The sequence below is a fragment of the Nannobrachium achirus genome (assembly GCF_963921795.1).
Source record: "Nannobrachium achirus genome assembly, chromosome: 24".
Taxonomy (NCBI): Eukaryota; Metazoa; Chordata; class Actinopteri; order Myctophiformes; family Myctophidae; genus Nannobrachium; species Nannobrachium achirus.
The window spans coordinates 18,716,445-18,730,083 of NC_137831.1; the positions used below are offsets into that span (position 1 = coordinate 18,716,445).

Here is a 13,639-nt window from a genome sequence, read left to right on the forward strand (position 1 = left end):
TCCAACTAATTTCCGCTAATAAAAAGCAGAATGAAGCTGGATTTCAGTTAACTACTGTATCACCTCTCCAAACACCCGGGAGGAGAGGAGGCTCCACTCACCGACAATAGAAGCGTCATCAACCCGTCCACTCGCATTCGGATAAAGAGCAGTTTGACCCAAATCGGACATTACCCGGACTTAAGTCAAGGGTCCTGCTCGCATTAAATCTGTTGCAAGTCCGATCCTACTGATCCACAATGATGCGTTCATACATACAGCCCCACCGTTTGAACTCTGGAAAACTTCCATAATACAGTGCATGACTGAAAGTGGCTTTACTCATCCTGAGTATAGGGAAACAAATCAAAAGACACGTCTGTACTGCATACACAGCTTTTCATTTCCCCACTACAAATTATCTAATGAGGATTAATGGTATAGACAGTTGGACTGCATTTTCTTTTCTCACAGAAACAACAGTGTTCAAGTATGGCTAAAACGAACAGAGACAGAAGAGAGACTGACCTCTTGGTATTGAAGGTAAAACTTTGGTATTTGCTGATGAAGTGCTGGCTAGTGCATTTATAACACTCTTGGAGGAAGTAAACGCTTTTCTCTTGTTCTCCAGTGGGGTGACGTATGGCAGCTCCAGTGAACTGGGGGTAAGAAAAGAAATTTAAGAAGACAGTCTTAATAACAGTGTGGAGTCCCTGTCCAGTCTTTAGCTATTGATAGAAACAGGGTTCGCACACCATTTCCAAAACGTTTCCAGAATATTTAAGCCAATTTCCAGGACTATATAACAATAATTCAGCGCAATAACTTGTCGCTTACTCCTATGTGCAATGCCCAAAGACAGGCAGTGTAGCAAAAATAAAGCGCGCACGCTGCAAACGGGCCGTGGCGTGCATGCGGATCGTGCACGATGGACACGCACGTGCCTGTGTCAAAAGGTTAGAAAATTGTGTCAGGGAACCCTCGAAGTCCATTTATGGTTGCAGTAAATGAGTTAACAAAATCAATAACCAAAAACAATGCATAGCTATTTTTTCCAGGACCTTCCAGGACCCTTGATCAATTCCAAAACTTTTCCAGTACTGGAAAAATATTTTTCTAATTTCAAAATATTTCTAGGAATTTCATGACCATGGGAACCCTGTAGAAAGCTTAATTCCATGAGTAAAATTGAGGCCAACCTTGACATTTGGCTCTTTTCCTTTGTATTGACTGGCTTCTTGTTCTTTGACTTTATTCTGTGCTCTGTCATTTCTTCTTTGTCCTTTTCCAGTGTGAGTGGTCTGCCCTTCTTGTTAGCCAGCTCCTATATGGAGGAAAGAGACATTTTAGAGTTGCATGCAAATGGCTGACTAGAACCCTATAGTCCCGACCCACTTTTATGGACCCGGGGTTCTAACCAGCGCTACCTCTTTGTGGCTGGACTCTGTGTCTGTGTGAGAGGCTTCTGTGGTGGTGGAGGAGCTGTCATCATTGTCATCCCGCTGCGCCTCCTCTCCCTGAGCCTTTCCCTTTGGTCTCCCGTCGCCCTCATCCGCCCTCTTTGGGGTTTTGGGCTTGCGTTGTACCTTCCCTTTAGCTCCTGAAGAGGTGGTGAAGTTTCATGGTTAAGCTTAACAAGTCTAATTCTGACACTAGTGTGAACACATGCTACACACAGACACAATGATATACACAGGTTAGGCTCACTTTAAATCAGGGGTCTTCAACATTTTCAGGCCAAGGACCCCTTAGTTGGGAGAGAGATGAAGTGGGGACCCCCCAAATATAGTTTCATCGTTTGACAGCACAATCATCAGTGTATTTTGGATTCATGTTAATGTGTGTTTTGAGGTATTTAACCACTTTAACCGTCAATACTTAAAAAACTTGACCTTTCACTCTGTACTTAGTCTGCTCTTTTTCCCCTCTACACCAAAGCTATTTGACGAAAATAGCCGATACGCCTCGCAGCGCAAGATGTTGTGAGCTTGTAGATCTGCTATTTTTGGCTAAAGTTCTCAGAATAAGGACACTAGGGTTCACGTACGTGTTTGATATAAAAAAGGAGAAAATAATTTTCTATCACACAAAGATTTAAAGGACCCCCTATGGTAACTCTTCGGACCCCCTAGGGGTCCCAGACGCCCTGTTGAAGACCCTTGCTTTAAATAAACAGCTCTGAGAGGAATGAATGTCTGAAAAGAAAAATACAAATAAATAATAACTATGAGAGAAAGTGTTAACCAGTGGCACCACTTCCTGCAATACCTTTGCCCTGAGCACCAGAAGCCGACTCCAGCTCTTCGGCTGTGATCTCGGGTCTGTCCAGGTCCTTGTCCATGGCCTCCACCAGGCTGGCGTACTCTTGCTCCTCCTGCCCAGGGCTGGAGCCCCTGGCCAGGAGAACGGGACCCTGTTGGCCGGCTGTGGAGCTGCTGGAGCTCTGCTGTGGCTGTTTAGAGGCTGCGCTTCGAGCCTTGCGGTTGGTGATGTGGTTTGGGGAGTGGGTGCCGTCGGGGGCTTTGAGCCCCGGCTGAGACGAGGACACCATGGGCTGGGCTGCCGAGCGGTTACCGCCTCCCCTGGAGTTTCTTGCGCTTGACCTAGAGAAGAGGGGGAAGAGGAGGGATAACACAATGAGGAAGTTTAAAACACCAAAATGCAGGTATTAAGAATCCTTTGACAGCTCAAGGCAACGTGCACCAGCTGCAACATCACTACAAAATGACTATTTCTCAACAAGGCATCGCTGCATGCAGTACAAGCATGATATTCTATTGTGCAAAACGTCCCAATTTCATACATGTTTGGGCTCATCAAACAAATACATTAAATGTATAATATATTGTCTCTTTCGGGTGGAAATGTCATATGTATAAAAATAGCAGATGGTAGATCTGCTATTTTTGATACTTTGTGTGACACTGTAGTGCCATCAAGTAGGGCGCTAATGTATGACAAAACAAACAAATTGACCGCCACAGATACAATATACAGATATGTACTGTATATTCTATAATAATGACAGTAAATAAATAAAAGATAATCCCCAATATTATTTAATCAGCGTAATACTATATATTTTGTGTGTGTGTGTGTGTGTGTGTGTGTGTGTGTGTGTGTGTGTGTGTGTGTGTGTGTGTGTGTGTGTGTGTGTGTGTTTTAATATATATATATGTTTTTTTTTAAAGAGATACCAGTTATTCATCTCTAAAAAGGGTTGGGACACCTACTGTGCATTGCTGTTCTGGAGCCGCACTATTTCCCTGAGGTCAAACGGTTTGCCGGTCTCCATGGAGGTGGCGGACGACTCAAAGCACAGGCGCTTCTGGAACAAATCCCAGATACCCAGGGCCTCCAGGTACGCCGTCACCACCACCAGCAAGAACATGGAGCTACGGGAAAGGAAGGGAGGGTTAGAGAGTCAGAGCTACGGGAATGGAAGGGAGGGTTAGAGAGTCAGAGCTACGGGAATGGAAGGGAGGGTTAGGGAACCAGATAAACTGCTATTCCAGGGCTGCCCAAAAGGTAGATTGTGATCTACCAGTAGATCACAAAGGCTGTGCAGGTAGACCACATGACATGGCCCTAAAAACTATAATTCAAATCTAAAGAAAGATATTTAAACAATTTCCCAAAACACCTCTTTTTTTGCAACTGTCACTTGAATTAAGGTGACTTGATTGATTGACATCAAGAAGGGCCTGTCAGCTCCCTTCATGGCTTATAAAGTAGGCAACTCATGCAACACCAATGCAATGCTTTGTTTTCAAGCGTCAGTAGCATTGCAAAGAATCTGAAAACATACCACTTCCATACATAATGGGATGAATACTTTTTTCCCCCCACTATTTGCCATTTCAAGTGAGTTTGTCTTATATGCAACTCCAGTGTGCCCCTGTTCCAAAGCCCCATCATGTACTCTTTCTTTGCGTGGGTAGATCATGTTGAGCCCTAACCCTTTTCTAAAATATGACACTTGATGCTTTACCGGTTTGAATGGGTTGACAGACACTACTATAATTCCCACCACCCACAGGTGAAAATTTAAATAAAAAATACACATACAGCATAACATTCTCAGTGTTCATTTAACTCTGAGCAAAACAAAAGTAAGCGTTGCAAATGGATAAATAAGTGAACAAATGTGGATTTAACGCTAATCTAGAAAACAAAGCTGTGTGTGTGTGCCTGTCCTGACCTCATGGTGAGAGAGATGAGGACGTAGAGCTCCAGCTCCCAGGTGGGTCTGGGCAGGGTGGTGGAGCAGGCTGCCAGCATGTGGTAGGGCAGCGAGGCGTTGAGGGAGAAGACGAACTGAGAGCCCCCCGCCGTGGTCAACCTCATCTCTCTGATCACCCTGGAGGCCGTGAAGTCCGGCGTGAAGCTGGGCGGGGGAGAAGAGGGAGCGCACCATCACACATCGAGAAATCAGAAAACAGATGAGTGGCGTTTGCGCATACGAGAGGTTATTACTTGGTAGGTTACAAGCGTGTTCACACAACGACCACAGAACTATATCGTCACTGTCGGGCAGAAACCTCGTATCTCCAAGTTTCAAATGTGTACATTTTTTCGCAAAGCAAAGCCCTGCTTCATCATACAAGGCCGTCGCACAAAAATAGTGAAAACAGCCGATCTACAAGCACACAACGCCTCGTTGTGTGCTTGTAGATCGGCTGTTTTCACTAGTTTAATTCATTTTTTAAATGATAAATACAAAACAAACGGTTTTGGACATACAAGGTTTCCACCCGACAACGACAATATACTGTATAAAGAAATATGAAATATATTAACCGCATTCCGTTTACTGGGGTCCTCTACTTCAGTGGTTCTCAACCTTTTCAGGCCGTGACCCCCAAAATAATCATATTTTTACCGGGGACCCCGACACCCTGACGAGCACTAAGAGTTGAGGCATTACATTTTCTATAACATGGTTCTATTGTTGCAAGGCGTTGTTGTGAGCATGTAGATCGACTATTTTCACAATTTCTACCTCTAATATTTGGCCAATGTTTAATTTGTCATTTTAGAGGTATTAACCAATCCGGTAGCACTTTACAATAATGACCTGTTATAAATCATTTATAAACATTTATAAGCAGTTTATAGATGAGTAATAAACATGAACAAACTGTTTATTGACATTTGTAAATGTTTACCTAAACATTTATAACTGTTTTAAACATCATTAACATGTTATTAGTAAGGTATTAGTAAGTAGTAAACTAATCATGAATAAACCATTTATATACATTTGTAAATGCTTACTAAATCATTTATAACCAATGCTAAAATTCACATAATGTGTAGGTAGGAATGCATTTACAAATGTCTGTTAAGGTGACCTCCATGTGTTGTTCATGTTTAATATATGCTTTGTAGATGTTATCAAGAGCCCTAATGTAAAGTGAAGGCTATTCATTAAGTTACTATACAAACCTCCACCGGATGTCCGTCACGTCACGTCACGTCACGTCACGTCACGCCACACTTTTGGCCCTACTCTTATCTCTGGCACCGTTGCCCCTATCCATGCCAAACTTTGCACACACTCCTTGGCTGCCAAACCACAACCTCCACCCCTGATTTCTCACATGCCCCTCTTCTAGCGCCACCATGAGGTTGCTTATCTCCTTACTGGTTATTTATATCTGTCTGTTAATGTGGCCTCCTTGTTTGTTCATGGTTATGCTTTGTAAAACATTCCTTAAATATCTATAAATCATTAGTAGATGTTATCAAGAGCCCTAATGTAAAGTGAAGACTATTCATTATTTACAACTGTCTGTTAATGTGGCCTCCATGTTTGTTCATGTTTAGCAGTTTGGCAAGTTTGGCATGGATAGGGGAAACGATGCCGGAGATAAGAGTAGGGCCAAAAGTGTGACGTGATGTGACGTGACGGACAGACTGACGGAGGGACTGACAGACAGCCGGGGGAGGTTTTCATAGTAACTTGCAACCTGATGGTCGCAATGAATAGTCTTCACTTTACATTAGGGCTCTTGATAACATCTACAAAGCGTATATTAAACATGAACAACACATGGAGGTCACCTTAACAGACATTTGTAAATGCATTCCTACCTACACATTATGTGAATTTTAGCATTGGTTATAATTGATTTGGTAAGCATTTACAAATGTATATAAATGGTTTATTCATGATTAGTTTACTACTTAATAATACCTTACTAATAACATGTAAATGATGTTTAAAACAGTTATAAATGTTTAGGTAAACATTTACAAATGTCAATAAACAGTTTGTTCATGTTTATTACTCATCTATAAACTGCTTATAAATGTTTATAAATGATTTATAACAGGTCATTATTGTAAAGTGCTACCAAAAATCCTAAAATTGACACTTTAGAAATGTGCAGATACCCTCTATACTGCTTACTGTTGAGTGAGAAAAGAATGTTAACATTAAGTTAAACATCTGGGGACCCCCCCAAAATAATTTGGGGACCCCTGTGGGAGTCCCGACCCACAGGTTGAGAACCACTGCCCTACTTCACGTGTAGTGAGCTTGTAGATCGGCTATTTCCACCAAATGTTTGCCCATTACAACATACCCAGAACAGCGATGGTAGGTAAACAACAACAACAAAGAATTTAACACCAGTGAGTCATAATCTCATTGGCTCCCTAAGGACTGATCAAGTTGCCCTGGTTGGCACGGTGTGGTGTATAAAATAAAAATCCCCAAGTACAAACGACGCATGATAACAAGCGTGTTACTTACAGAATGAGCAAGTCTCTTGAGGCATTTGGTTGTAGGGAGAATTCTTGGCAATTTATCACTTTGAAGCCGTATCCCTCACACGGCCGTCCATTTATTTCTATGGATAGGATATCTATTTGCAGCTGGCCCGTGTTCTCCATCTTGAACGATCTCCTGAGGGTGAGGTTGGGCTCCCTTGGTTTACTTTCTGAGGACGACAAACAAATTGTCTCACATGTCTCGCGTGCTCAGAGATGGCAACTCGATAATCAAATGACAGGCCTGCATTGGGGCCAAATTGTTTGAATGAAGGTTACTACAAGCCAATGTCGTCCACAGCTTGATTTCTGTTTTGGTACTGGTTATGCATCTAGTGCAGTGGTTTTCTAAGGTTTTGTGTCCAAGTCAAAATCTGAATTTGTCATTTTGACAACAAATGTCAAGAGCAAATACCTTAGCATTGGTTTAAAATTAACCCTGAGAATTCTAGGCATCTATGCCCGACTTTGTACATTATTACAGTCCAATACAATGAGGGGTCTGTTTTGTTGGAAATGTAGAATATAGAATAGAATGCAATATGTAGTGTATCACAAAAGTATTTACATGTGATGGATTGTGAGCATCAGCCCCTGAAGGTGGAGATACCTACTGTCTGTGCATTCTTTTAGATGGGACTCCACCATCTTAAACCTGAGGAATCCCCCAGGGCCAGGGGACTTGCCCCCCAGTTTTATGCTCTCATAGCAGCCGCTGCCCTGGACGACCACAAACTCAAGTACCGTCAGGTTGTTCCTGCAACACCACACACACACACACACACACACACACGATAAGAACACAGGAGTTTGACATCTTGACAACTCAACATTCTGTAGAGACACGTTTTTCCAGTTCACAGGTTTTCTACAGGTTTTTAAAAGCCCAAAACAACTACATTTCAAGCACCTCCAAGGAGCGTGGTGAATTTCTCCAGCACCTCACACCTTTAGACACACTATTCTCTAGTAATGAAATAGGAATTATGTACTCCGTCAACCTATTGACCTATTGTTTTAGTGTTGTGTGGGTGTGTTTTTGTCACATACGCAGTGTCTCATGGCCCATGTAGACTGCGAGCCGTCTTTGCACCCGTTAGTTTTATCCTTAGATTTAATAATGTTTCATATGCTTTTTAATCTGCCTTTTTTACAACCTTTTCTGCAACTTACACACTTCTAGGGTCTAACAGTTCAACTGTATTTTTCCTCATTCTCTTAACCACAAACGGTTTCAAATCCAGGGCTCTGGCAACAGGTTTCCTGCTCTGATGCACCTGCAGTTGGAGTCGTTGGCGAGGGGCAGGATGTAGGCTGTGACGTGCACGTGCTGTGTAGGCAGAGATCTAGAACTTATTTAAACTCCGACTTGTACTGTAAGCTTTGCTTTTTGACTCTCATCAACCTTTATGGCTTGATGCAAACTGGCGACATCAGCCGATTATAAAATCTCCCTTACCACCTTTCCCCTTGTCTCCGGGATTTGGTTATCACAGAGTTAAGTCACTGGAGTATAACAGTAATTTCAGCGCTGTGGCTCTGTGAGAGGACATGTGACAGAAAACAAGCAACTTCCCGTCTTTAAAAAGAAACACGTTTAAACTTGCAAGCATGTTCAAGGCTTTGCAGCATCTGTGTGAGCACTGTGTTCATTAACTTTAGTGGACATAAATGATCCCATCTGTGACCTATGATGGAAATTCTGCTTCAAGTTACCAAGACATAGTTGTGCAATCAGCTACTAAGACACAAGAAGAGACCATTTGCTCAAAGAACAAAGGCTACGCGAGTGCTCTCAGAATTCAAACAGTGACAACTTCAGTCCATATGGCAAAGGTGTGTTCACAGAGTCAATAACAGTTCATAGTGTTCCCCCACACTTGCGGAGATGAATGATAAAGCCATCACACGCTTAGCACTGTCAATAACAAGTGACACTGATCATCCTCTGTATCTCTACTTCGACCTGTTGCCTTCGGGTAGTAGATATAGAACCTTGACGTGGCACAAGGTACGGTTTAGTAGGAGTTTTGTCCCCTCAGCCATCGCTGCACTAAACAATCTGCTAAGTAAGCGCCCCCCGTCGCTAGGATGGTTTTCTGTGACTAGTGGGGACCTGATGATCTGTCCTGTGATGTTTTGTGTTATATGGTTTTGTGTTGTTTTTGTGTTGAACAGACTGTGAAGACCCTCGGGGATTATTATTAGATGAAAGCTCTATTGTTAGCAAGGGACTATTTGTTACCTGAACATGAGTAGAGAGGTGACCGTGTGGTTGCTGATGGGAGAGAACTTCACTGTCAGGGTTTTGACTTCATCTGGCTGCAGGGGCAGGTTATAAACGTAGGGCATACGTGACCCCTCCACAAAGCCTGCCTTGCTTCTGGGCACAGTTCCCTGGTGAATGAAGAGAATGCTGATGAAATGGTGCATATCGGTGGGACTATCGGTGCGCCTCTGCATATCTTCGCATAACCTTTAACGCTTTTCATTGGTTAAATATTGATCAAATCCGCAGACCAATTTAACTGCTTTCAACCTGGTGTCCCTATTTTTCATCTTCGTCAGGGGGACTGCCCCATAGGTCGAACTCTTGTCGGCAGGTTAGCTATTCACCAGCGTCGGCAGGTTAGCTACTCACCAGCGTCGACAGGTTATTTACTGAGGTTAGGGTTAGGTTTAGGCATAGTTTTACTGGGGTTAAGGTTAGGTTTTGGTGGTCGGACCAAAGGGTGTTCGACCTAAGGACATGTTACCCTTCGTCATCGTAGATGAAGATTTTCAAAATCTTTACAGTTTCCATTTTAAAACGGAAAAAATATTAGATTTTTGGATGACTTCCTTCTTCCAAAGTGTATCCACGAGGACCCTCGGATAATAACACAATGGTCTGACAAAAGGGCCTAGGCCTGTTTAGATAGGGTTGATCGGAAAGTATCAATGTGCATGTTGTGAATTAACGTGTTTCCTACTTAAGACTACCTCCACTCATGAAATCTATACAGCCTTGCACTCTGTTTAAGAAATCGATTTAAGCCAGAGTGATAGGTAGACACTGATCATAAAGGCAGGACTCTGTATATTTAACTACTTTCCCATACAGCTAAATGTGTCAAACTGACTGCAGCTGGGGAAAGTCACATAGATGCGTGCTGTCATAGTGTAATAGTGTGCTGTTGACATGGAAAGTAAAAACCCTAGAGCTACAGAGGGTGAATTTTAATAAGGGTGGGACTTCTATAGACAGACCTGGTTTCCGACGACTTGAAACTCCAGTGTTCTGGGGCTGAAGTGCGGTAGCCTCTCCAATGGGAACCTGGCATGGAGGAAGGTAGCGTAAAAAAGAACAAACGTTAAGAGCCACATACCTGACTTTCATCTGTCTAAAGCAGGCCCTGACAAGTCTGTTAGGGCCTCGGGCCAATATTTTCCTAAACCATTAAGATTGTGGGCCAGAACATAGACGGCTAGTTTAAGAATTATGACAGACCACTACCATATATACAATAATAACTAAATGGCTATGAAAGTTGATAAAGATCTGTGTGGTATAACTTCATACCGATAGAACTGTGTTTTTCCAGGTGCAGATAGAAATGATTGTGTAGTCCTTTTGTGCAGGCCACAAAAGGTCTACACAGTGTCAGTGTTGCACATACAGAAGGTAGAAGGACATTAAGTTAATTAAAAAGAGTGAAAAAGAACATTTTATCTGAAGCTCTTTCTTGGTTCAAGGTCTCTTCTGCGAAACCAGGTGCTACAAGTGAAACACAAGGGCCCGTTTCTCTGCCAAACACATTACTGGAAAATGTTTCCTTTAAAGTTATGGTACTAGGGAGGCGGCCCTTACTGTGCAACACATGCCGTACACACTGCTGGAAAGAGCTTTTTTCTTTTTCATCTTATCTTCCCCAGACAATTCTCAGTTTGTACTGTGGTTCCTGTCATGGGCAACCCCCACACTATTGGCCTGGGGAGGGTGTAGACCAGTGGTGTCAAGTAACTAAGTACATTTTCTTGAGTACAGCACTTGAGTTGTTTGTACTTTACTTGAGTATTTCCAATTTCCAATACTTTTACTTCTAACTCCAATCTCTCTCGGATCCAAATACTGTACTTTTACTCAACAATTTTTTTTCTTTAACTTTAGTTACTAGTTACTTTGCAGATATAAATGATATTACAAAACACAAATTAAGCCCTATTTTATACCTATGCTTTTTGAAAATGGCTGATCTACAAGCTTGCATCGCCATGCGTTGTGGGCTTGTATATCTGCTATTTTCAACATTGTGTACTTTTGCTTTTGGTACGTAAAGCACACTTTGATAACAATACTTTCATACTTTTAGTCAAGTACATTTTTAATTCCAGACTTGTAATTGAGTATTTCTATATTGCAGTATTGATACCTTTACTTAAGTAAAACATTTGAGTAATGTTTTCACCACTGGTGTAGACTACCATGTGCCCCCTCAAATACACCAGCAGCTTCTTCAAATGTACATCATAATCTCGCACTTCACTGCCACTTACATTTGTCCCAGCTTCGCAGTGACAGAGCAAAGGTTGGGGTAGTGGGCAAGAGGTAGGATCTGAATATAGAGAGGGCTATCAGCTGGATTCTCCAACACCACCTCAACCTCCTAGACAGCAGAGAAAGAAGAGAAAGAAAAATATATTTCACCAAACTGATTTTTACACCAATTTCCTTTGTTGCTTCCCCTTCAACCTGTGTTATTGTATTTCCTGTTTTTTTAGCAAATAAAGGACATATCAAACTTGGAGGTACGGTGTTGAATTTATGTAGTTAACACCAGCTCTATGTTGAGGTGACCTTGACAGATGAAGCCTGACGTGACTCATTAGAACACTCTCAGCATTGTTCAAACTCGGCTCTTCTCAACAGGGGCAGCGTAAAGGCCTATTATTTTAGTTAAAAGAATGCCAACAACTACTGTAGCTATCTCCTGAGACCACAAGATTAAAGAAAGACTATGTTTCCATATCGGGTACAGGATGTGTGTCCAGTCCACTTCAAATAAATTCAAATATATTTCATCCAATCAACCATAAAAACCGAGGCTATAATGTACAACATCCGAAATCCCCCTTGAAATTGTAACTTTCAAATGTTTCAAATTGATTTGATTGGCCTCCGAACAAAAAATTGTCAACATGTCTGTTTTCTCAGGGTTCTTCCCACGGGACCTGAAAACTGGCAACACCAAGCCACACTTATTAATCTAGACATCTAGATCAAGAACAATGGTATAGGCCCATATCAAAACGTACAGATTTTGAGTAAAATCATTGAAAAACTTTCAACAACTGAATAACAATCATAACAAGAACCATAATTATGCAGATGACACACACATTAACATAAGCATATCACAAGGGGAGGGGGCTATTATACAATACAAGCATTAAGTAAATGCATTGAACAAATCAATGCGTTCACATCGCATAGGATTAGCATACTATGACTCCCGCAACATACCAAGATTCCATCAAGATCAAAGATTGTGACTTCTATTGTGTTCTTAGCTCTGGGCTCTTCTTAGCACATACTACTTTACATATAGTTAAGCCAGGTACTACAAAAATGTGAATCTCATTAGAGCAGGGGTCTTCAACAGGTGGTCCGGGACCCCTAGGGGGTCCTCAGAGTTACTACAGGGGGGCCACCAAATCTTTGTGATAGGATCAGTTCTTTTAAACTTTAGCCAAAAATAGCAGATCTACAAGCTCGAGCTTGTAGATAGGCTATTTTTGGCAAATAGGTTTGGTTTAGAGGTAAAAAAGAGCAGACCATGTACAGAGTGAAAGGTCAAGTTAACTAAAAACACGAATCCAACATAGACTGATGACAGTGCTGTCAAACAAGTCTATGAACCTATCTATGAAATCGATGAAAATTTGCATCACACATTTCTACAATATGTTTCATCTGCTTCATCTCTCTCTCTCTCTCAGCTAAGGGGTCCCTGGCCTGAAAACGTTGAAGACCCCCCTGCATTAGAGGATCATTTGGTCCACTTACAGAGGAGCTGTTAACACTCGTGAGGGGGAAGAATACACCAAGTCTTCCATTATCAGAGGATTTGATAATGGAGGGCCACTTCAGCTGAGCAGACACTCTGGTCTGCACGCTTTTCTGGAGGTCTGCGTTGGCCTCGAACATCGCCTCGGCCCTGGTGAGAGGGTGGAAGGACAGACAAGTAGGGAAGGAAGGTCTAGGATGAGAATTAGTTATTCCCAACAAAGAGGTGTAGTCTGGTGATTTGCAGCATCTTGCAGAAAACTATAAAAATATTCTCTAGGTATTACTATGCTAGCACTAGTCTGTTCTTGTTAGAATATGTCACACTTAAATACATCTGATGGTTAAACCGACTTTGTCCAGCAACCCCTTCTGAACCCTTTTACCAGACCTGACATGTTGCAATGCTTTCTTGTCACCAAAATATAGAAACAGAATGCACTTTCAGTAATATACTTGTCTCACTCTTCCTGTTGCAAAGTGCCAATACAAATACATTTCGTGTTTGTGAATTTATACATACGTATATTGTTGGCTTTCGTCCAGCTCTGACCATCTTTTGCTCAGCGTTTGAAATAAATCCACATCTGTGTCCCACATATCCTCCTGCATGACCATCCCTGGTGGCCGTGCCTCCGCTGTAAACAAGACAGAGAAATGGTTAAGCTCTGTGATGAACATTCATATTTTGTGTAGTGATATTTTTTTCTTTCTGTGTCAATCTCAATGTTAAATGGAACTATATGCATTTGTTTATATACTATACAGGTATACTATACAGGTAGATATTATTGTTTAATACGTTTTAACTTATCTTACATGTGCAGAATAACGACA

The 13,639-nt window shown here is 41.9% G+C and overlaps 1 protein-coding gene across 1 annotated transcript in view; it reads right to left on the reverse strand.

Annotated features, from left to right (window-relative positions):
* Positions 1 to 13,639, reverse strand: part of LOC308280381 (transmembrane protein 131-like) — a 49,946-nt gene that overhangs the window by 10,741 nt on the left and 25,566 nt on the right. The window contains exons 22-34 of the mRNA XM_080720643.1: positions 13,326 to 13,440; positions 12,803 to 12,953; positions 11,293 to 11,402; positions 10,006 to 10,072; positions 9,002 to 9,153; positions 7,371 to 7,513; positions 6,740 to 6,926; positions 4,181 to 4,366; positions 3,213 to 3,374; positions 2,248 to 2,582; positions 1,407 to 1,579; positions 1,179 to 1,303; positions 508 to 638 (exon numbers count right to left, since the gene is read on the reverse strand). Coding sequence (XP_080576769.1) covers positions 508 to 638; positions 1,179 to 1,303; positions 1,407 to 1,579; positions 2,248 to 2,582; positions 3,213 to 3,374; positions 4,181 to 4,366; positions 6,740 to 6,926; positions 7,371 to 7,513; positions 9,002 to 9,153; positions 10,006 to 10,072; positions 11,293 to 11,402; positions 12,803 to 12,953; positions 13,326 to 13,440 — 2,037 coding nt within the window. The remainder of the gene's footprint in view (positions 1 to 507; positions 639 to 1,178; positions 1,304 to 1,406; positions 1,580 to 2,247; positions 2,583 to 3,212; positions 3,375 to 4,180; positions 4,367 to 6,739; positions 6,927 to 7,370; positions 7,514 to 9,001; positions 9,154 to 10,005; positions 10,073 to 11,292; positions 11,403 to 12,802; positions 12,954 to 13,325; positions 13,441 to 13,639) is intronic.